General features: G+C 38.6%; 1 protein-coding gene across 1 annotated transcript in view; it reads right to left on the bottom strand.

Moving 5' to 3' along the window:
• Positions 1-10,522: 10,522 nt before the first annotated feature.
• MGC152010 (UDP glucuronosyltransferase 2 family) overlaps positions 10,523-25,215 on the bottom strand; it is a 38,736-nt gene continuing 24,043 nt past the window's right edge. Inside the window, 3 exon segments of the mRNA NM_001075724.1 lie at positions 10,523-11,049; positions 17,337-17,556; positions 20,323-20,410. Coding sequence (NP_001069192.1) covers positions 10,770-11,049; positions 17,337-17,556; positions 20,323-20,410 — 588 coding nt within the window. The 3' untranslated portion in view covers positions 10,523-10,769.

The raw sequence follows: 25,215 nt of genomic DNA on the forward strand, positions 1-25,215 counted from the left end.
GAAGTGATGTTCACAAAGTGATGTTTGTGCAGAGAGTGAGTACTGACTAGTGTTTTGTCAAGTATAAAATTTATGTGGGGGGAATTTAGATTTAGAGAGCAATGTAAAAATGCATGGAAGCCTGAAAGAACACAGTTTCCTCCGAGTATAAGGAGAAATTTACTGTGGTTATATAAATATTTGCTCTGTAAGCTGTGAGGAGCCTTGGAAAGCTTCAAGCTCTTTAGAGATATTTCCTTATTTCATTTTTGAAAATTTTCTTATGGCAGGTTATGAGAATGTAGATATGACATGAAAGAACCCCACAAAAAGGGGACTAATCTGGATGATTAATCTGGGGCTAATCTGGGGGCTAATTCCAGAGGAGAGGTAATTAGCACTTCAAAGAGCATGAAAGTGAAAGTGCTAGTTACTCAGCCATGTGCAACTCTCTGTGACCCCATGGACTGTGGCCCTCCAGGCTCCTCTGTCCATGGAATTCTCCAGGCAAGAGTACTGGAGTGGCTTGCCATTCCCTCCTCCAGGGAATCTTCCTGACCCAGGGATTGAACCCTGCTTGGAGTCAATGTTTGAGTTGCAAATCAAATGGTTTCTTGTTGAATTATTATTTCTCAGATTGATTTTATTTTAGCTTTCAGTATTTGTGTCTATGAGCTATAACAATAAGATCATTCCAGTGATCCATTTACAAAATGAGTATTGGGTCTTAAGATGTTCTGTTTCTTATCACCATGTCTCTGTAGAAGCTGTTAATACAAAGAAATATTTTCCTTCTATGATGGGAAGGACAGAATCATTGAATTTAATTTTGTATTAGTTTATTAGTTCTTTTTTAAAATTGCTGGCGTAACAATTTACTACACACTCAGAACTTTAAACTTTATGAATTTACTTCTTAGATCAGAAGTCTGATGGACTAAACTCCAGGTGCTGGCACAGCTAAGCATGTCTTTCTGGAGGCTTAGGGGAAGAATCTGTTTCTTTTTCTTTCTCAGATTCAGGAGGCTGCCTGCATTCCCTGGTGCATTTCTCCCCTAGTTTCTGCTTTCCAACTCCTTCCTCCATTCCAAACTCAGCATCAGCAGATTGATTTCTTCTCATCTTGGTATGTTTCTGGTTCTCTGAACCTAGGTAAAGTTCTCTACTTTTAAGAAAATTTGGATGTGATTAGATGGGCTAGACCTGGATAATGCAAGATATTCTCTTCACTTCAAAGTTTTTAATTACAACATCTGCAAAGTTCACTAAAATTCACCACGTGTGTTGGCATTTCACAGTGTCTGGGTAATAGGGCTTAGATGTCTTTGTCAGTGATTATTCTGCTAACAGCAGTCTATCCTCTGGGCCTGAGTTTCATGTTCATCACACACGCAAAATATATACACCTCATCTTTAGGTTTCTAAAAGTCTCAACACATTACAACATGATCTCAAGATCCTAAATCTCATTCTTTATATCATCTCAATAAGGTACTGGAGAAGCTCTGGATATGATCCATTATGGAGCATAAGCCCTCTCCTTTGAGTCTAAGGAACAAGTTATCTGCTCCCCAAATATAATGATGACAGATCTAGCATAACGCTATAGACACCATGTTTCAAAGGAGGAGGAAATTAGGATAAAGTGTAACTTCCACCACTCCCTCTGGTTTGAATGATGCACACCTTCAGTGTCTCCAAAGAGTCTTTTGTGTGACTGAATACCTTTATCTTTTGATCTTTCTGCTGCTGTTGCTGTTAAGTCGCTTCAGTCGTGTCCGACTCTGTGTGACCCCATAGATGGCAGCCCACCAGGCTCTGCCATCCCTGGGATTCTCCAGGCAAGAATACTGGAGTGGGTTGCCATTTGCTTCTCCAATGCATGAAAGTGAAAAGTGAAAGTGAAGTCGCTCAGTCGTGTCCAACTCTTAGTGACCTCATGGACTGCAGACTATCAGGTTCCTCCATCCATGGGATTTTCCAGGCAAGAGTACTGGAGTGGGGTGCCATTGCCTTCTCCGGATCTTTCTGAAGTATTAGCAAAAGATTTGATAACCACACACTTGGCTGTTTCTCCAGAGCATTTTTGTTTTGTTTTACAGTGAATCTCTTAATACTAGTTTCCTTTGCAATCCGGACAGATTGAATTTCACAAGCCATCAAGTCCAGGTTACTTTTTAATAGTTCTTTCATCACTTTACCATCTCTCCTGTCATATTTTACTATAAGCAGCAGAAGAAACCAGTCAGTATCTTGAAGCTTTTCTTGCAAATCTCAGCTAGATGTACAAGCATGTCACTTACAAATACTTCATTTCATGTAGGCATAGGACACAATTTCTTTAAGCTTTCTGATAAATACTTTAAGCTTTCTGATAAAAGATTTACCTTTCCTTCAGTTTCCAATCAAATGCTTTTCATTTCCTTTTGAGCACTCACTGGCAGCAAATTTAATGTCAATATTTATATAAACAGTTTACTTTTTTTGATTTAGGTATTCTCTAAGCCATTTTATTTATTCATTTATTTTTACTATGATCGTTATTTGTTTTTGGAGTATATATGTAGTGACTTGCTTATGTTTCCTACCCATAGGATATTTCTCAGGAAATTTATATATTTCTATATTATGTACTGAATAATACTATCACCATTGATGTGGGTGTATGAATAAAATTTATTCTTCTTAGAGAGACAATATAACTAATTTTTTATTATATAGTAGTGGGAAAACCCGTTTCCTAGAATATCATAGACAGAAATCATGGACCTGCATCTAATGTGTTTTGTCACTGAGGGCCTACTCAGTAGTTTTAATATAGAAGTATCAGGGGAGTTTGTAATTCCCTTGGTTCTGTCTCGTCACAACAAAAATTTTAAGCAATGGGTGGATCAGCATTACAGCCCTCAGACGAACCAGCTGTAGCTCCGTGTACAGCTCAGTTTTATTTAGAAAGTAAAGGAAAATACATCCTCCAGGCATGACGGCATGCCGATCCAAAAGACACGAAGGGAAGAGAGGCCCCCAGCCCAATTTTGGCTCCCCTTTTTATACGTTTTTTTTTTTTTTTCTCCTCCCGCTGGGCCTGCCCTATGTAAATTGGGCTAGCCAGGAGTGCTGCTTATTTTACCTGAGGTCCTCACTCCAGTCCCCGGACCTTTCTTTGTTCTATTTTCGCGGGCTTTTCCCTTCCTTATCTTTTAGCCACCACCATTCTGGACTCCTTTTTCCTATTCTAACTACCTAACAGATATAAAAAAGCCCATAGGAATGACAGAAATAATAATGTTATTATTCACATAGCCACAAGAATGATCACCCATATTATAGTCAGTTTATCATTATTAGAGAAAATGTGAAAATTATCAGGATCTTCTCTCAGGTGATATATTTACATCTATAAAACATCGTAAACATCTATAAACATCTAAAACCATCTGTAAAATATCATAAATCTAACTAAAGCCTGATTATGCAACCAAATCAATTGAGTAAAATCCCAGAGAATCTGAAATCACTGGAATACATATATATATTAAGGACAAATTTCTATGAAGTACATGCAAGACCAGTTTTAAAATAACACTCTGTAGGTGGTTTGGAAAGAATTCAGAACAAGAAAGAACCTAGCCTCTAGTTCAAAATAAATAAATAAATAAATAAAATTGAGAAAACTCAAACTGATCTTACAATTTTAAAGAAGATTTTAAAGAAAGGGGCTTATTTAATTTTTTTCTAGGATAGACCTGACTCTGCCACCTTTCCCCCAAGTTTATACATGTTCAATCCTAGCTGAGAAAGTTAGAATTGTTTATCTGATTACTCAGAAGCAATTAAATTGATTAAGTCATATTCTGTCTGAGCAGGTGAGGTGGTCCAGTGGCTCCATACTCCCAAAGCAGGGGGCTTGGGCTTGATCTGTGGTAAGGGAGTTAGATCTCACATGCTGCAGCAACTGAAGAGTTCATATGCTACAACTAAAGACCCTGTGTGTCACAACCTAAAAAAAAAAAAAAAAAAAATCCTGCATGTTGCTACTGAGACTGCATGGTCAAATAAATAAATTAGTAAATGAATGGGCAAGTGAAGAGACAGTAAATAAATTCAGGAACCTATGGCTTAACATTTCTCTTGGCTCTTCCCACTTAAAACCAGAGAGGAACTGTCCATCTTTAGACTGACTTTTGGTCTCTAATCTCTATTTCACAATTTAAAAGGATTTGCAGTGGCCTATGCCATCTGTCTTAGGTGACACACCAAGTATGCTATTCCCCACTTTACATGGTACTCAATTGGAAAAAGGGAATATGAGCAGGGGCAGAGTTGAAAATCATTGTGAACCTGGAATCAGAGCTTGTTGACTCAGCCTTTTACCAAACTCTGCACTGAGTAACAAGTGCAGGATTTGTTGGAATGAGAGCAGGACTCCCTCTGGTGCTGCTTTCAGGCTTCACATTTTATTAGAAATCATTGAAATAAATGGGTTTCCTAGGTGCCACTAGTGGTAAAGAACCCACCTGACAATGCAGATGACATAAGAGACATGGGTTTGATCTCTGGGTCAGGAAGATCTCCTGGAGAAGGGCATGGCAACCCACCCCAGTATTCTTGAGTGGAGAATCCCATGGACAGAGGAGACCATCAGGCTACAGTCCACTGAGTAGCAAAAAGTCGAACACTTTTTAAGTGACATAGCATACAGCACATTGGGATGAAGTCTGGTTGATGGATGAGTCTAAGCATTCTTTTGTTCCTGGTCATAAGACTAAAATCTCCTTCTTAATTTATATTCATATAATTTTCTGAACACAAAGCAAAATTTGCAAAACTAAGATGATTTTATAAAAATATGGAACTGACTGCAAAGACTGAAAGTGAAAGTCACTCAGTAGTGTCTGAGTCTTTGCAACTACATCGACTATACAGCCCATGGAATTCTCCAGGCCAGAATACTGGAGTGGGTAGCCCTTCCCTTCTCCAGGGGATCTTCCCAACCCAGGGATCGAACCCAGGTCTCCCGCATTCAGGCAGTTTCTTTACCAGCTGAGCTACCAGGGAAGCCCAAAAGATACTTGATTACACATGCATTTTGAAATTTTACCTCCTTTTACAATGTTGACTGGAAAAAAAAATATGCACAACCTGAAAGCTGAGAGTTAGGTTTTATTTGGTGGGAATATTAGGACTTGAGTTGAGAGGCAGCATCTTTGGCGACCATGGAGAAAGCTGACTCTATAACAAGTTTTGCAAAGAGGGACAGGTAATCTGAATATTAAAAGACTACTGTTAAAAGCTAAATTTCTAACATGAAAAGATTTAGCGATCATCTATGTAATGGAAGTTGTAAGCCTCTGGGCTTCCTGAAATCATTTCATTCATATGCATCAAGCTATCAGAGGCCTCACAGAGACTGAACCAGACCTTCCTTTGAGTGTTTGAGTGTCTCCTGTGGAGTCATGGGTCAGCAGTGGCCTGCCTTGGGGACAGGCACTCTGGCTGCAGCAGATCTGGGACACGCAATGTGTGGCATAAGCCCTCTTGGAGGAGGTCGCCATTAGCCCCACCAACACAGCCACCAAGCAGACGACCCACAGACTGCAGGATAATTATACCAAAGAAATTCTCACACTGCTAAGAAAGTTCTAGGACGCACAACAGATTTCCCAACCTGGGAACTTGGCAAAGGGACTGAGAACCCCCAGGGAATTTGACTTTGGAGGCCAGTGGGGCATGACTATGGCACTTCCACAGGACTGGGGAAACAGACTCTTGGAGGGCACAAAAAAACCTTGTGCACACCAGGACCCAGGAGAAAGGAGCAGTGACCCCACAAGAGACTGACCTAGACTTGCCTCTGAGTGTCCAGGAGTCTCTGGCAGAGGCATGGGTGGACAGTGTCCTGCTGTGAGGTCAGGGCCATTGAAAACAGCAGTGAGGGCATAAGTCCTTTTGAAGGAGGTTGCCTGGAAAGGAGACAAGAACTAAACTGAAGTGTATTAATTTTGGTAAAGGCTCTCTAGGATAGTGGGGTGGCTTCCCTTGATACAAAAATCATAATTTTATTGTCTGACAGATCCTTTAAGGCTGAAAGGTGCTTTCATTTCATGTTGCCATATGGGTTACTGATATCATATGCAATTTTATCTGAGACTATTAAAGGCTGTCTCTGTGGGGAAAGAACTGAGAATGAGATATTAGGATCTCAGTCTCCTTGGTTAAGTTTGGAGTCAGAAACCAGAACCTTGGTGGAATTAGAGTGGATTCAGAAGTAAAGAACTTGGGGAGGAAATAAAATTGAGAAGCAGAAGGTTGGTAGTAATTCAATGTGCACTGCCGACCTAATCGTTCTCTATTTTACAAGCAGCATACCTTTCTAAGTACCAATTATATTACCATTTAAAATACAGTAGATAATCTCATAAATGTAAGGAGTGTGATAAATCTGAAACAGAAAATCATTATTTTTGGTAAAATAGATAAAACATGACAGAAAAAAATGCTTTCCTCATTTTAAAAAGCAAGGAAGTTTGAAATTAAAAACAGAAAATATGAGTCATTCTTAATAATGTATAGAATGTGACTTTGTGTTCACATATGTGTGTATATACACTTTATTGTTCAGTCACTCAGTCATATCCAACTCTATGCGACCTCATGGACTGCAGCACACCAGGCTTCCCTGACCTTCACCAACTCCTGGAGCTTGCGCAAACTCATTTCTCTTAAGTTAGTGATGCCATCTAAACATCTCAGTCTCTGTTGACCCCTTCTCCTCCTGCCTTCAATATTTCTCAGCATCAGGGTCTTTTCTAATGATTCCACTCTTTTCATTAGGTGGCCAAAGTATTGGAGCTTCACTTCAGCATGAGTCCTTCCTATGAATATTCAGGATTGATTTCCTTTAGGATTGGCTAGTTTAAACTTCTTACAGTCCAAATGGTTCTTAAGAGTCTTCTCCAACGCCACAGCTCAAATGCATCAATCCTTTTGTGTTCAGGCTTCTTTATTATGCAACTCTCACATGCATACATGACTACTGGAAACACCATAGCTTTCATTATATGGATCTTTGTTAGCAAAGTAATGTTTCTGCGTTTAAACACACTGTTGGGTTTGTTATAGCTTTACTTTCAAGGAGCAAGTGTCTTTTTATTTCATGGCTGCAGTCACCATCTACAGTGATTTTGGAGTCCAAGAAAATAAAGTCTGTCACTGTTTCCATTGTTTCCCCATCTATTTACCATAGACAACCTTTGTCAGCAAGATAATGTCTCTGCTTTTTAATATGCTGTCTAGGTCGGTCATAGCTTTTCTTCCAAAGAGTAAGCGTCTTTTAATTTCATGGCTGCAGTCATCATCTGCAGTGATTTTGGGACCCCCCCAAAATAAAGTCTGTGGTGGTATCCCTTGTTTCCCCATCTATTTACCAAGAAGTGGTGGAATGCTGCCATGATCTTCATTTTTTGAATGTTGAGTTTTAAGCCAGCTTTTTCACTCTCCTCTTTCACTTTCACCAAGGGGCTCTTTAGTTCCTCTTCACTTTCTGCCATAAGGGTGGTATCATCTGCTTATCTGAGGTTATTGATATTTATCCTGGAAATCTTGTTTCCAGCTTATGCTCCATCCAACCAAGCATTCCACATGATGTACTCTGCATATAAGCTAAATAAGCAAGGTAACAATATACGGCCTGTACATACTCATTTCCTAATTTGGAACCAGTGTATGTTCCATGTCCAGTTGTAACTCTTGCTTCTTAATCTACATACAGATTTCTCAGGAGGCAGGTAAGGTGCCTCAATTCATCTATTGAAGAATTTTCACTTTGTAGTGACCCACAGAGTCAAAGGCTTTAGCATAGTCATGAAGCAGAAATAGATGTTTTTCTGGAACTCTCTTTCTTTTTTGACAATCCAAAAGTGGTTGGAAATTTGATCTCTGGTTCCTCTGCCTTTTTAAAATCCAGTTTGAATACCTAAAAGTTCTTGATTCTCATAGTATTGAAGCCCTGCTTGGAGAATTATGAGTATTGCTTTGATAGCAAACTATCACACAATTGTACTCATCTTACATGCTACACCAAAGCCTTTGACTGTGTGGATCACAATAAACTGTGGAAAATTCTGAAAGATATGGAATACCAGACCACCTGATCTGCTTCTTGAGAAATCTGTATGCAGATCAAGAAGCAACAGTTAGAACTGGACAGGTTGGAACAACAGACTGGTTCCAAATAGGAAAAGGAGTACATCAAGGCTGTATATTGTCACCCTGCTTATTTAACTTATATGCAGAGTACATCATGATAAATGCTGGGCTGGAGGAAGCACAAGCTGGAATCAAGATTGCTGGGGGAAATATCAATAACCTCAGATATGCAGATGACACCACCCTTATGGCAGAAAGTGAAGAAGAACTAAAGAGCCTCTTCATGAAAGTGAAAATGGAGAGTGAAAAAGTTGACTTAAAACTCAACATTCAAAAAATGAAGATTTTTTGTCATGACTGAGAAACTTGAGCAGGATTTCATAAAATAGTCACATATTAAGTATAAATATTTAAAAAATAAAGTATATTAAAGCATGCTATTTTAATTGACAAGAAAAGTCAGAGATCATCAAACTCCTGAAAAATATTTTATCAAACTTAAACTGGAAATATATGACATGTTACAAAGGTTTAGCTTGTGCATACCTAAAATTACTACCATGTTGTTAATATATTTAATATAATAATGTATAAATATTTAAAGAGGTGAAACTTGTGGTTAAGAAAAACGTTGGTCTCTACAAGATAGAGTTTATTCATTTATTTGCTATGGTAGTTGTTTTGTATAAGCTCAGAAATTGTTCAGGGCATCCATTTTGTGAGTTTAATTAAACTCCATTATGCTACCTCATTTGGTAATAACAAAAAAGTGAAGGTATATCTTGACGTTGGTAGAAAGTAACAAAAGATTAAATTATGATTTTAAAGAATATTTGAGGAAAGAACATTATCTTATTGCCAGAATATAGCACTGTGGTAAATTATAGGTTTGGTTACATTAATTTTATCATAAGCAAGACAGCATTATGTTTACACTTTTTAAACTATATGCCTTAAATCATTATAATTAATTATTCAAAACCTCATAAAATTGAGAAAATCTCTTTATAGTTAATTCCACATCTAAAAATAAATTTATCTTTACCTTGTTCTTATTTGTGCCACTGTTGCTGTAAAAAGCAGATAACTGCCCAAGTGATTTATAATTATTCTAAGATACAGACACAAGCTTGGGTTATAAATATCAAAAGCTGTGGTAGATCATTTAATGAACTTGATTACTACTGTGTAATGCTATCATAGTAAGACCAAACAATTTTTTGATCTCAAGGTCAAAACATACTGGAGGATAGACCTCAAGGGCAACATCCTGGAAGATAGATTTTTTAGAAAAGAAAGGGAAAGACATCTTTATTTTTATTAATAATCAACTTGTATCCTCATGTTACTTCAGATTTCTGGCTGGCACTAGTTAATAAGACATCTAGGTACTTATGCTTAGTTTAGTGATCACAGTACAGTTCATGAGAGGACCAGGAAAAGTGATGAGACAAAGGAAGAAGAAGAAATGGGCAGACTCCTGGGTTTCCGTTTATTGGAGAAACTATCCACATAGCAAACAGCATTTTTGAGAAACACATATTCCTCCAAAAGTATTTGCAATATAGCTTTTTAGTGGTTTGCTTCTTCTTTTTCACATATGTACTTTGTAAGTAAAATTAATGTAGGAAAGAATTAAATAGATTTTTAATTTAAAAGGATAGGTATTAAATTCTAATCATTTACTTTTGCTCCATTGTACCATCAACCTTGCTAACATCTGATAATCAGCTATTTCTCTGAAGCCAGGAAGGGTTATTAATACAATACAAATGAAGTATTATCACTATTAACACCCAAATGAAGGGGAATCTTGAAATGAAAGATGGAAAATAGTGTTTACAAATGGGAAAAAGTCTGATGTGTCATCTGGAAGAAAATTGATGGTGTAAAATGTGCTTTAGGGCTCCCCAGGTGGCGCTAGTGGTAAAGAACTTGCCTGTGGATTCAGGAGACGTAAGAGATGCAGGCTTCATCCTTGGGTTGAAAGGATCCCCTGGAGAAGGGAATGACAACCCACTCCAGTACTATCCCATGTACAGTGGAGCCAGGCAGGCTACAGTCCAGGGTGTTGCAAAAAGTTGGACACAATTGAAGTGACTTAGGCAGCAGGCAGCAAAATGTGCTGTACAGCAGAGTAGAAACTCTGAGTCTCCTGATCTTCCTGACTGGAAGGAAAGCTCTGGCTAAAGTGTACTCTACACTACTCCTTGTCCAGTTTCTTTAGAGAATGAGTAATAATGAGTACATACTGAAACCAAAATCATGTTTGATTTTCAGGAAATATTCAATATGTTCAGTACTGAAAATAGAATTAATCATTACATTCCTAAGACCTCAAACAGCAGCTCAACTGGTTAAACTGAAATTGATAAATAAAACACTGAGACTTTAATGGTAGTAACTACCATTTGTTTAATTGTTTATATTCTCTATTTCAAGAATAGATTATTTTAAAACTTATTTCTGAATCATGTGGCATATTTTGGGAGTAAGTCTTTGATCTTTGGCTTGATAAACTGAGGAATGGACAAGAATCCAGTGGAGTAGGAGAGGAGTCTCTACTAATCAATGGCTGGTTACTTCCGTGAACCATTCCAAGGATTCCAGGCCAACCGCTAAAAAAACAAACAAAAATACTACTACTCTCTCTTTTTCTTCTTTTCAGTTTTACTAAACTTCCAGCAAAAAGACAGGCAACATTTAGTGACCAGGAATGTAACAGTTGCCACACAGGCTAGCAGGAAGCCAATCACATCCAAAGAGTGGTGCTGGAACCAGGTGAGGTCATAGAAAGCTGGTCGAAGGTGCTTGGCTCCTTTGTGGCGCATGACAAACTCAACCCAGAAGACTGCTCGGTCCAGGGGTTTCACAGGCTGATCATGGTGAATTCTTGATAACTTCATCGCATTCTCTTTATAGCTAAAATTGAATATATAAATAACAACTTGAAAAGTTTATTAAGGACACCATATACCTAAAACTGTTGTATATTATTAAAAGTATATTGCATAATTATATGATATGTGTGATAATGAGATCACTGAGACTACAGAAAGCACATGACAATTTGTTTCCTCTTGATATGATATGATATGATATATTTCTAGATATGATGGCCTATCAGTTGGAATGTGATGGATGCTTTATAGTCTCAGTAATTATTGGAGGTAGGAGAGAAAATAATTGCCAGTTGGAAATAGCATTCTGAAAGTACAGAAATAGGAATGGATTAATATGTAGCTTGAGAATATAGAATTTTGATCTCACTTGCTGAGTGCGGCACTGGGAACATGATAGTGTCAGGAAGCAGCATTGAGGGCAGATTTATGGAAAAGAGATCCTTCTCTCACCCCTTCACTCTTCCCCAGGTTTGATCTGGAGTATCAGTGTTAATAAGACTTCAACAGTAATAGGAAATGGTTTTGGTTGGTGATCTTCATGGTCCTGACATTCCAGATGCAAACAAAAAGCTTCATGTGACCCTCTGGGCAAGAAGTAGGGCTTGAGACTGAATAGATGCTGCAATTTTTGCTTCAGGCTACCGAGGGCTGCATAGGCAGTGGTGAGATGGAAGGATGGCAATTGTTAGAACACTAATCCTTCTAACTTCTGTCAAAGAACAGACCAGGGTTTTGATTTAAGGCTTTGAATGGCTGACTTAGAAGCAAGATTTCATTGGGTTTGTGAATGAGGGGGATTATTCACCCACGCTGAAGGGCAGTCATCATTGATAGAAAATACAGAACATTGCCTTGCAGAAAATGGTGGAACAGCATGTAAAAAGTTCTGAGGAAGAGAACTATAAACCAGAAAAACTTAAACAAATCCCTTTTCCCCTTTGGTTTTAAAAAACCAGGCATGTCTTTTTAAATATACAAGAATATAAGGAATAAGTACCTCTGAATACATCTCAGGAAAACAAACAGTATCAACAGAAGTTCCAAGACAGACATGGTAACAAAATATTTATCAGATAAAAGTTAATAAAATGAATTGAAAAACTGTGATAAAACACAAATTGCATCATTAAATCAATATAAATCTGAAATTAATGCTAAATGATATTGGAAATTGTGGTCATGGACAAGACGTACATGTTATCAACTTTGATAACATTACATTGATAATATAGCAAACAAATCTAAGATGTGATGTTTAAAGCACGCTGATGGAACCTGGGGCCTGTATTACAGAGTGATGTAAGTCAGAAAGAGAAAAACAAATATCATGTATTAATATTGGAACCTAGAAAAAATTGTACTGATAATCCCACTTGTACAATAGGAATAGAAATGCAGACATAGAGAACACACTTGTGAATACAGCCAGGGTAGGAGGGGATGGGATGAAACGAAAGAGTAGCACTGACGTATATACACACCATGTGTAAATTAGATAAAGCCAGTTAGAAGTTGCTGTATAACACAGGGAGCTCAGCCTGGTGCTCTGGGGCTTCCTAGGTGGCTCAGTGTTTAAAAAAAAAAAAAAAAATTTGCCTGCCAATGCAGGAGATGCAGGAGACTGAGGTTTGATCCCTGGGTCAGAAGATCCTCTGGAAAAGGAAATGGCAACCCACTCCAGTAATCTTGCCTTGAGATTTCCATGGACAGAGGAGCCTAACGGGCTGTAGTCCATGAGGTCACAAAGACTCGGACATGACTGAGCGACACACACAGACACAGAGATGGGATGGGATGGGGGTCAAAGGGAGACTCAAGAGGGAGGGAATATATGTATACTTAAGGATGATTCACATTGTTGTACAATACTAACCAATATGACATTGTAAAGCAATTATTCTCCAGTTATAAATAAGTTAAACCAAAACGAGAGATACTGATAGGAAGTTAAGTGACTTCATAGTGAAAAGTCATTCAATACTGAAGAAAATGAAATATTTTAAAAATTATTTTAATCTTTAATGTCAATGCTTATTTATAGATTTATGTCAAAATTTTACTAAGAATTTATCTGATATTAAAGAAGTATTTATCCAAGCCTGGCAATTCTTTTAATTTTATATAGTTTCTTTCTCCAAAGAATATATTTGTTTTATTTATGTGAAATAGAATTACATAATAAATTTAATCTTTCATTATTGAGAATTTATTTATGATCACAGCTAATCATCATGTTGTAAAAAGTTTATTTATTTATTACTCATACCTGTGCCTTATTATTCAAAGCTTGTCTCACCAGTCTCCCAAGTCCTAGGTCCTGAAAACACCACTCTGCTCTCTGTTTGAATTTCTAGATTGCATGTATAAGTGACATTGAATAATATTTGTCATTCACTGTCTGACTTACTTAACTTGGCCAATGCCATGGTTTCACAAATGACAGTATTTCCTTTGTCCTATTTCTGAATAATGTTCCTTTACATACATGTACCACATCTTCTTTATTCATCCACTGACAAACACTTAAGTTTTAGTCATATCTTCATTACTGTGAATCAAGCTGCAATTAGCACTGGGGTGAAGATATCTCTTCCACATTCTGTTTTCATTTCCTTAGATATATATCCAGAAGTGAGATTACTCAGTCTCAGTGAGTGAAAGTCAATGAAAGTCATTCAGTCGTGTCCAACTCTTTGCTACCTCATGGTCTATACAGTCCATGGAATTCTCCAGGCCAGAATAATGGAGTGGGTAGTCTTTCCCTTCTCCAGGGGATTTTCTCAACCCAGGGTTTGGATCCAGCTCTGCCACATTGTAGGCAATTTCTTTACTAGCTGTGCCACAGGGGAAGCCCAAGAATACTGGAGTGGGTAGCCTATCCCTTCTCCAGTGGATTGTCTAGTAGTTCTGTTGCTAATCTTTTGAGGAGTTCCCATATTAATTTCCATTAAATTACATTCTCACCTGGAGTGCACTGGGGTTCCTCTTTTACAACATCCTCACCAATACCTCTTAGACCGTGTATTTTGATGATGGCCATTCTAACAGTTTCAAGCTGATCTGAAACTCAATATTTGAAAAACTAAGATCATGGCATCCAGTTCTATCACTTTGTGTCAAATAGAAGGGGAACAATTGGAAGCAGTGGTAGATTTATTTTTGGGGGGCTCTAAAATCACTGCAGACAGTGACTGCAGCCATGAAATTAAAAGAAGCTTGCTTCTTGGAAGGAAAACTATGATAAACCTAGGCAGTGTATTAAAAAGCAGAGACATCACTTTGCCAACAAAGGTCCACATTGTCAAAGCTATGATTTTTCCAGTAGTCATGTATGAATGTTATTTTGTGCATGTGTGCTCAGTCAAGTCTGGCTCTTTGAGACTCCATGGGCCGTAGCCCTTCAGGCTCCTTTGTCCAAGGAATTTTCCAAGCAAGAATACTGGAGTGGATTGCCCTTTTCTACTCCAAGGAATCTTCTCAACTCAGGGATTGAAACTGCATCTCCTGTGGCACCTGCATTGACACATGGATTCTTTACCACTGGACCATAAAGAAGGCTGAGCAACAAAGATTTGATGCTTTTAATTGTGGTGCTGGAGAAGACTCTTGAGAGTCCCTTGGACCACAAGGAGATCAAACCAGTCAATCTTAAGGAAATCAACTATGAATATTGAGTGGAAGGGCTGATGCTGAAGCTGAAGCTGAAGCTCAATACTGTGGCCACCTGATGCAACGAGCCGACTCATTAGAAGAAACCCTGATACTGGCATAGATTGAAGGCAAAAGGAGAAGGGGGCGGCAGAGGATGAGATGGTTAGATAGCATCACCAACTCAATGGACATGAATTTGAGCAAACTTTGGGAGATAGTGGAGGACAGAGGAGCCTGGCATGCCGCAGTCCATAGGCTCACAGAGTTGGACACAACTTAGTGAATGAACAGCATCAACAACAATTGTAACAGGTATGAGGTGGGATTTTGATTTGTATTTCCTGATGCTTAGTGACATGAAGCCCTTTTTCATGTATCTGTTGGTCATTTGCATGTCTTCTTTAACAAAATATCTATTTAGTACCTCTGCTCATTTAAAAACAAATTTTGTTTTTTTTTTTGCTATTGAGTAATGAGTTCCTTCAGAGAAGGCAATGGCAACCCACTCCAGTACTCTTGCCTGGAAAATCCCACGGGTGGAGGAGCCTGGTAGGCTGCAGTCCATGGGGTCGCGAAGAGTCGGACATGACTGAGCGACTTCACTTTCACTTTACACTTTCATGCATTGGAGAAGGAAACGGCAACCCACTCCAGTGTTCTCGCCTGGAGAATCCCAGGGACGGGGGAGCCTGGTGGGCTGCCGTCTCTGGGGTCGCAGAGTTGGACACGATTGAAGCGAATTAGAGCAGCAGCAGCAATGAGTTCCTTATATCATTTGTACATTAATCTCTTATCAGATGTATACTTTTCAAAATGTTCTCCAATTTTGTAGATTCCCTTTCATTTTACACATCATTTATTTTTCTGTGCAGAAGTTTTTGAACTTGATATAGCCCCACCTATTGAGCTTTGCATTGGTTCCTTGTATTTTTGGTGTTATATCCCAAAAATTGTTTCTAAGACCCTTGTCAAGTAACTTTTCCTCCTCTTTTAAGATAGCAGCTTTATGGTTTCAGGTCTTTTGCTTAAGTCTTTAGTCTATTTCTAGTCAATTTTTGTAGGTAATGTAATATGGGGGTCCAAATTTCATTTTCCTGCATATAATTATTTAGTTTCCCCAGTACTACTTATTGAATAGATAACACTTTTCCTATAGAGTATTCTTCACTTTTTTTTTTCAAATATTTTTCAAGTTTACATATGAGGGTTCGTATCAGGGCTCCTAATCCTTTCCATTGGTATGTATGCCTATTTTTATTCCAATGACATTTAAAAAAAAATTACTATAGCTTTGTAGTACAGTTTGAAATAAGAAGTGGGATGCTTCCAACTTCGTTATTTCTTGGGATTGCTCTGGTTGTGATCTCTTGTGGTTTCATACAAATTTAGAATTTGTTTTTTCTATGTCTGTGCCCCAGAAGGCCTTAGAAATTGGTCACTCAACCCATTCTTCATTTTCTGCCAAGGAATTCTTTCTAGCTGAAAGTTCTCTCTTGGTGATGAGTAATGCTGGCTTGGGGATGATGCTGGTAAAATAAAACTGTCATCATTCTGTTCTTGTGTGATTTATCTCAGTTTTTTTGTTCTACTGTGTTGCTAAAATTTCTTACATGGCCTTTAGGGCACTCCCAGAGATGATTTTGTTCATAAATAGTGTCTAATTGTTGTTCTTTGCCAGGGAATGAAGAGGCTGGGGTCTTCTCTACTTCCTTGGATCTCTCAATTTTTCTTCATTCACTTTTTCTGTTTTTCATTTAAAATATACCAATATAGATGGTAACAATAACCCGGTGTACGAGACAGCAAAAGAGACACTGATGTATAGAACAGTCTTATGGACTCTGTGGGAGAGGGAGAGGGTGGGAAGATGTGGGAGAATGGCAGTGAAACATGTAAAATATCATGTAGGAAACGAGTTGCCAGTCCAGGTTCGATGCATGATGCTGGATGCTTGGGGCTGGTGCACTGGGACGGCCCAGAGGGATGGTATGGGGAGGGAGGAGGGAGGAGGGTTCGGGATGGGGAACACATGTATACCTGTGGCGGATTCATTTTGATATTTGGCAAAACTAATACAATTATGTAAAGTTTAAAAATAAAATAAAATTGGAAGAATAAAAAAAAAAAAAAAAAAAAAAAAGAAAATTTTAACTAACAAGTATAGTCCTATTTTTAAACAAAATTATTTATATTATTTTCTATTTATAAATTAACACTATTAATTTCTATTTATAAATTAGCACAAGGAAATAGTGGAAGTTTCTAAACTGTCATTCATTATAGCTACATGAGGAGAGTTGAGTGAGTTTTTATTTTTATTTACCTTTGTTTTTGTCATATTGCCTAAACTCTTTATAGTGATAATATCTGCAATTTTTAAGAAATAAAAGTACTGTTATTAATAAAAATTTGTATCTTTTCAACAATAGCTCACTTTCTTTAAATAAATGTAGTATTTCTTCAAGATTGTAGTCTATCATTCATTAGTGGTAGGTGACAAAGTACTTTCACAAAATTTAGGAAACATAAAATAATCTAATTTGCTATTAGGTATGTGCTGGTGATCATGTAAAAGTTGTCAATTTAAAAATTTATGAAACTATTCTTCAAGAAACAAGATGTTTCTTCTTAGAAAAGAATATATTCTCTACTCACAAAGGGTTGTTAATAACTGCTTTCAAAGCATTAAGCAGATTTTCACTTGTCATTCTTTCCAAGTCTACATCAACGGCTGCCCCTTTGGCTTTCATACGAGCAACATTATCATGCTGATCACCAAACATAGGAATTCCAACCATAGGGACTCCATGGTAAATAGCTTCATAGATCCCATTGGTTCCACAGTGAGTGATAAAAGCTCTGGTTTTTGGATGACCTAAAAATTAAAATTAAAAAAAAATTATTATTCTGTTGTAAGAGTGTCAGAAACAGAAAATCATGATACCTTCATAAATCATTAATTCTATTAAGTGACATCTTCTATATAATTCTATGCCATGAGGCCTCATATAAATTCTTATAGGCTCCAAAGAAATCAGCAATTAATTACTCCAGCTAAGTATAATTAGTGATTCCAGCAAGTAAGTCATTCTACAGACAACTGAGAATTTTCCTGCAGAATAAACGATGAAGAGTACTTGTCATTTGACAAGTTATTGGAGGGAGAATACATCAACAAAAAAGAATGGAAGGACTGAAGAAACCAAATATTTTTGTTAGTGGGAAAATACTTTTGTTGATGGGAAAGGGGTGGTGAGATGTGCAGGGTTTCCATACCAGAATGTTAGCATCAGTTCAGTTCAGTTCAGGTGCTCAGTTGTGTCTGACTCTTGGTGAATCCATGGACTTCAGCTCACCAGGCTTTCCTGTCCATCACCAACTCCTGGAGTTTACTCAAACTCATGTCCATTGAGTCGGTGATGCCATCCAAACATCATCCTCTATCATCCCCTTTTCCTACTGCCTTCAATCTTTCCAAGCATCAGGGTCTTTTCAAATGAGTCAGTTCTTCACATCAGGTGGCCAAAGTATTACAGTTTCAGCTTCAGCAACAGTGCTTCCAATGAATATTCAGGACTGACTGCCTTTAGGATGGACTGGTTGGATCTCCTTGCTGTCCAAGGACTCTCAAGAGTCTTCTCCAACACCACAGTTCAAAAGCATCAATTCTTCAGCGCTCAGCTTTCTTTATAGTCAAGCTCTCACATCTATACATGACTACTGGAAAAACCATAGCCTTGACTAGATGGACCTTTGTCGCCAAAGTAATGTCTCTGCTTTTTATAGGCTGTCTAGGTTGGTCATAACTTTTCTTTCAAGGAGTAAGCATCTTTTAATTTCATGGTTGCAATCACCATCTGCAGTGATTTTGGAGACCCCAAAAATAAAGTCTGACACTGTTTCCACTGTTTCCCCATCTATTTCCCATGAAGTGATGGGACCAGATGCCATGATCTTAGTTTTCTGAATGTTGAGTTTTAGGTCAACTTTTTCACTCTCTTCTTTCACTTTCATCAAAAGGCTCTTTAGTTCTTCTTCACTTTCTACCATAAGGGTGGTGTCATCTGCATATCTGAGATTATTGATATTTCCCCCAGCAATCTTGATTCCAGCTTGTGCTTCATTCATTCCAGCATTTCTCATGATGTATTCTGCATATAAGTTAAATAAGCATGGTGACAACATACAGCCTAAACGTATTCCTTTCCATATTGGGAAGCAGTCTGTTGTTCCATGTCCAGTTCTAACTGTTGCTTCCTGACCTGTATGCAGATTTCTCAAGAGGTAGGTCAGGTGGTCTGGTATTCCCATCTTTTTCAGAATTTTCCACAGTTTATTGTGATCCGCACAGTCAAAGGCTTTGGCATAGTCAATAAAGCAAAAATAGATGTTTTTTTGGAACTCTCTTGCTTTTTTGATGATCCAACAGATGTTGGCAATTCGATCTTTGGTTTCTCTGCCTTTTCTTTAACCAGTTTGAATATCTGGAAGTTTACAGTTCATGTATTGTTGAAGCCTGGCTTATAGAAGGCTTGGAGAATTTTGAGCATTATTTTACTAACATTTGAGATGAGTGCAATTGTGTGATAGTTTGAGCATTCTTTGGCATTGCCTTTCTTTGGGATTGGAATGAAAACTGACCTTTCCCAGTCCTGTGGCCACTACTGCATTTTCCAAATTTGCTGGCATATTGAGTTTATCATACAAAAAGGCTACAGCAATTACATGTGTACTCTGTTTAAGCATTTAACTCTATAGTAATAGAGAGCCATTTGTATTATAGATGGTGAAATGGTTTGCCAGATTTTTCCCCCCATATGGTTGTAGTAGGCAAAAGAGAATAGAAGTGGGATAAAATGGATGAAGAGAATCAGGAGGTTTCTGCAATATTGTATACAAAAGTTAATGGGAGCCTGATATAAAGATACTTTATTTGACTTTGATTCTCAGGAGGGAGAGACTATATCATAAGTGAGAGAATTATAAATTTGATATTTGTGTTACAGTTTGACAAAGATCCTTGACCAAAGTCTAGTCAGACTTCCCTGAACTCTTCTCCACTAGAATTTTATTTTGGTTCTACTTTATCTCTGCATTGCCCAATTTTAGCAAGCACTCTACTAAGTCAGTTTAACAGATCAGTGTTGATGTCTGATCATCTTTTATAGCTGCCACCTCTTCTCTCACTATCCCCCAAGTGATATGTGATGACCTTAGCATGCCTTCAGTAAGAATCTAATTAGGTTAGTTTTGCTAGACTGTTCCTTTGCACCTGACATTTGCTCTTTCTAATTTTCCATACAATGAACTTCCACTCACTATGCTCTTTTGTGATAAATTCTCCTATTTTCCTTTCTGCATGCAGCGTTGAATCCAGGCTCTCTGTCATATTATAAAAGTCCATTGCACTAATAACTATACTTATCATGATGGTTTTGAAAAAAGTTTGCCTTAGTCTTTAAAAAGTGTCAGGAATAATCTTTTCTTTTACAAACTCCAGAAGAAATGTGAAGAAAACATTAAAGCTTTTTTTTTGGTTGTTGTTATTTTAAATACAAATTTGTTGGATTTATCTGTTATTGAGCAATCAGTCACATTATCCCTCATTCAGCTCTGTTTATTTTTCTTTCTTTGGTCTTACCAAGAAGATCATTCTGTGGAATCCATTTATATAGTCGGGTATTGGCTCCTAATGTTTCTGGTTTTTTTCCTGTGTATCTCCACAGAACCTATTAAGATAAATGTCTTTATTAGAAGATTTTAAGAATCACAACCTGTCAAAAGAAAGCGGTTAACCTAGGATTAATCAGGTCTGATGCCTCTAGGTGATAAACAAGCAAACTGAGGCCCTAAGTGATTAGGTAATGAGTGTTTTTAAGCCATTGACACTACAACCATATTTTCTAAGGCTTGAAACAATGTAGTCATTAGGTTATCATCCTTGGATTAAATGTAACTTGTAGATGAAGAAAAATGACAATCTGTATCTGAAACAACAACATACTGGTATTACTAGGCTACTCTGGTAAAGGGGATTTTTGAAACAAAATTTTCAGAGGCAAAGGGGAGGGATATTATTTACCTCTTTTGATCTTTTTTTAATATAGTTACCAGTAACAGAAACTCATATAGTAAAATACTGGTAATGATATTTTTCATTTTAAAGTATTGTAACTATATGATCAACCTAGATAGCATATTCCAAAGCAGAGACATTACTTTGCCAACAAAGGTCTGTCTAGTCAAGGCTATGGTTTTTCCTGTGGTCATGTATGGATGTGAGAGTTGGACTGTGAAGAAGGCTGAGCACCGAAGAATTGATGCTTTTGAACTGTGGTGTTGGAGAAGACTCTTGAGAGTCCCTTGGACTGCAAGGAGATCCAACCAGTCCATTCTGAAGGAGATCAGCCCTGGGATTTCTTTGGAAGGAATGATGCTGAAGCTGAAAGTCCAGTACTTTGGCCACCTCATGTGAAGAGTCGACTCATTGGAAAAGACTCTGATGCTGGGAGAGATTGGGGGCAGGAGGAGAAGGGGGGTACAGAGGATGAGATGGCCGGATGGCATCACTGACTCGATGGACGTGAGTCTGAGTGAACTCCGGGAGTTGGTGATGGACAGGGAGGCCTGGTGTGCTGCAATTCATGGGGCCACAAAGAGTCGGACCCACTGAGCGGCTGAACTGAATTATTGAGTCTGGTGGCATTAAAAACATCCACAATGGTGTGTAACCATCAACTCTAACTGCACACTGAATATTTTCATCATCCTTCATGTCAGTTCTGTATCATTAAATAACTCCCTATTCCTCTCATTCCCTAGCCCCAGATAACTTCTGTTCCACTTTCTGTCTCTATAAATTTGATTACTTTGGTAACAAGTACAAGTGGAACCATGCAATATTTTTCTTCCACTGACTTAGCATTATTTTATTTCAGGGTTCATTCATTTTGCAACATATCAGAATTTCCTTTCTTTTTTAAAGTTGAATAATGTTTCATTGGCTTCCCCGGTGGGGGAGCACAGGCCATAGTGACAGCACACAGAGTGTGGCCGAGAGGAGCTAACCCACGTCCGAGGTCAGGGGTGTAGGCTGGGAGGAGCAACCCCACCTCCAAAGATCAGTGGCTGCAAGGGTGCAGGAGGGCCTAGAGGAGCTATTCCACGTTCAAGGTCAGGAGGTGCGGTAGTGAGGAGATACCCCTCGTCCAAGTTAAGGAGCAGTGGCTGTGCTTTACTGGAGCAGCTGTGAAGAGATACCCCACGTCCAAGGTAAGAGAGATACAAGTAAGACAGTAGGTGTTGCAAGAGGGTGTCAGAGAGCAGACACACTGAAACCATAATCACAGAAAGCTAGTAAATCTAATCACACTAGGACTACAGCCTTGTCTAACTCAATGAAACTAAGCCATACCCATGGGGCCACCAAAGACAGGTGGTCATGAGGGAGAGGTCTGACAGAATATGGTCCACTGGAGAAGGGAATGGCAAACCACTTCAGTATTCTTCCTTTGAGAATCCTGTGAACAGTATGAAAAGGCAAAATGATAGGATACTGAAAAAGGAACTTCCCAGGTCAGTAGGTGCACAATATGCTACTGGAGATCAGTGGAGAAATAACTCCAGAAAGAACGAAGGGATGGAACCAAAGCAAAAACAATACCCAGTTTTGGATGTGACTGGTGATAGAAGCAAGGTCCGATGCTGTAAAGAGCAATATTGCATAGGAACCTGGAATGTCAGGTCCATGAATCAAGGCAAATTGGAAGTGGTCAAACAGGAGATGGCAAGAGTGAATGTCGACATTCTAGGAATCAGTGAACTGAAATGGACTGGAATGGGTGAATTTAACTCAGATGACCATTATATCTACTACTGCGGCAGGAATCCCTCAGAAAAAATGGAGTAGCCATCATGGCCAACAAAAGAGTCCGAAATGCAGTACTTGGATGCAATCTCAAAAACAACAGAATGATCTCTGTTAGTTTCCAAGGCAAACCATTCAATATCACAGTAATCCAAGTCTATGCCCCAACCAGTAACGCTGAAGAAGCTGAAGTTGAATGGTTCTATGAAGACCTACAAGACCTTTTAGAACTAACACCCAAAAAAGATATCCTTTTCATTATAGGGGACTGGAATGCAAAAGTAGGAAATCAAGAAACACCTGGAGTAACAGGCAAATTTGGCCTTGGAATACGGAATGAAGCAGGGCAAAGACTAATAGAGTTTTGCCAAAAAATGCACTGGTCATAGCAAAAACCCTCTTCCAACAAGACAAGAGAAGACTCTGCACATGGACATCACCATATGGTCAACACCAAAATCAGATTGATTATATTCTTTGCAGCCAAAGATGGAGAAGCTCTATAGAGTCAACAAAAACAAGCCCAGGAGCTGACTGTGGCTCAAATCATGAACTCCTTATTGCCAAACTCAGACTTAAATTGAAGAAAGTAGGGAAAACCACTAGAGCATCCAGGTATGACCTAAATCAAATCCCTTATGATTATACAGTAGAAATGAGAAATAGATTTAAGGGCCTAAATCTGATAGATAGAGTGCCTGATGAACTATATGGAATGAGGTTCGTGGCATTGTACAGGAGACAGGGATGAAGACCATCACCATGGAAAAGAAATGCAAAAAAGCAAAATGGCTGTCTGGGGAGGCCTTACAAATAGCTGTGAAAAGAAGAGAAGCGAAAAACAAAGGAGAAAAGGAAAGATATAAGCATCTGAATGCAGAGGTCCAAAGAATAGCAAGGAGAGATAAGAAAGCCTTCCTCAGCAATCAATGCAAAGAAATAGAGGAAAACAACAGAATGGGAAACACTAGAGATCTCTTTAAGAAAACTAGAGAGACCAAGGAAACATTTCATGCAAAAATGGGCTCAATAAAGGATGGAAATGGTATGGACCTAACAAAGCAGAAAATGTTAAGAAGAGGTGGCAAGAACACACAGAAGAACTATACAAAAAAGATCTTCACGAGCAAGACAATCACGATGGTGTGATCACTCACCTAGAGCCAGACATCCTGGAATGTGAAGTCAAGTGGGTCTTAGAAAGCATCACTACCAACAAAACTAGTGGACGTGATGGAATTTCAGTTGAGCTATTTCAAATCCTAAAAGATGTTGCTGTGAAAGTGCTGCACTCAATATGCCAGCAAATTTGGAAAACTCAGCAGTGGCCACAGGACTGGAAAAAGTCAGTTTTCATTCCAATCCCAAAGAAAGGCAATGCCAAAGAATGCTCAGACTACCACACAATTGCACTCATCTCACACACTAGTAAAGTAATGCTCAAAATTCTCCAAGCCAGGCTTCAGCAATACGTGAACTATAAACTTCCAGATGTTCAAGCTGGTTTTAGAAAAGGCAGAGGAACCAGAGATCAAATTGCCAACATCTGCTGGATCATGGAAAAAGCAAGAAAATTCCAGAAAAACATCTATTTCTGCTTTATTGACTATGCCAAAGCCTTTGACTTTGTGGATCACAAAAACTGTGGAAAATTCTGAAAAAGATGGGAATACCAGACCACCTGACCTGCCTCTTGAGAAATCTGTATGCAGGTCAGGAAGCAGTAGTTAGAATGGGACATGGAACAACAGACTGGTTCCAAATAGGAAAAGGAGTATGTCAAGGCTGTATATTGTCACCCTGCTTATTTAACTTATATGCAGAGTACATCATGAGAAACGCTGGGCTGGAAGAAGCACAAGCTGGAATCCAACATTGCCGGGAGAAATATCAATAATCTCAGATGTGCAGATGACACCGTGCTTATGGCAGAAAGTGAAGAGGAACTAAAAAGCCTCTTGGTGAAAGTGAAAGAGGAGAGTGTAAAAGTTGGCTTAAAGCTCAACATTCAGAAAATGAAGATCATGGCATCTGGTCCCATCACTTCATGGGAAATAGATGGGGAAACACTGGAAGCAGTGTCAGACTTTATTTTGGTTGGCTCCAAAATCACTGCAGATGGAGATTGCAGCCATGAAATTAAAAGACGCTTACTCTTTGGAAGAAAAGTTAAGACCAACCTAGATAGCATATTCAAAAGCAGAGACATTACTTTGCCAACAAAGGTCCATCTAGTCAAGGCTATGTTTTTTCCATTGGTCATGTATGAATGTGAGAGCTGGACTGTGAAGAAAGCTGAGCACTGAAGAACTGATGCTTTTGAACTGTTGTGTTGGAGAAGACTCTTGAGAGTCCCTTGGACTGCAAGGAGTTCCAACCAGTCCATTCTGAAGGAGATCAGCCCTGGGATTTCTTTGGAAGGAATGATGCTAAGGCTGAAACTCCCGTATTTTGGCCACCTCGTGCAAAGAGTTGACTCATTGGAAAAGACTCTGATGCTGGGAGGGATTGGGGGCAGGAGGAGAAGGGGACGACAGAGGATGAGATGGCTGGATGGCATCACTGAGTCGATGGACGTGAGTCTGAGTGAACTCCAGGAGTTGGTGATGGACAGGGAGGCCTGGCGTCCTGCGATTCATGCAGTCACAAAAAGTCGGACACGACTGA

The sequence above is a fragment of the Bos taurus genome, chromosome 6 (assembly GCF_002263795.3).
Source record: "Bos taurus isolate L1 Dominette 01449 registration number 42190680 breed Hereford chromosome 6, ARS-UCD2.0, whole genome shotgun sequence".
NCBI lineage: Eukaryota > Metazoa > Chordata > Mammalia > Artiodactyla > Bovidae > Bos > Bos taurus.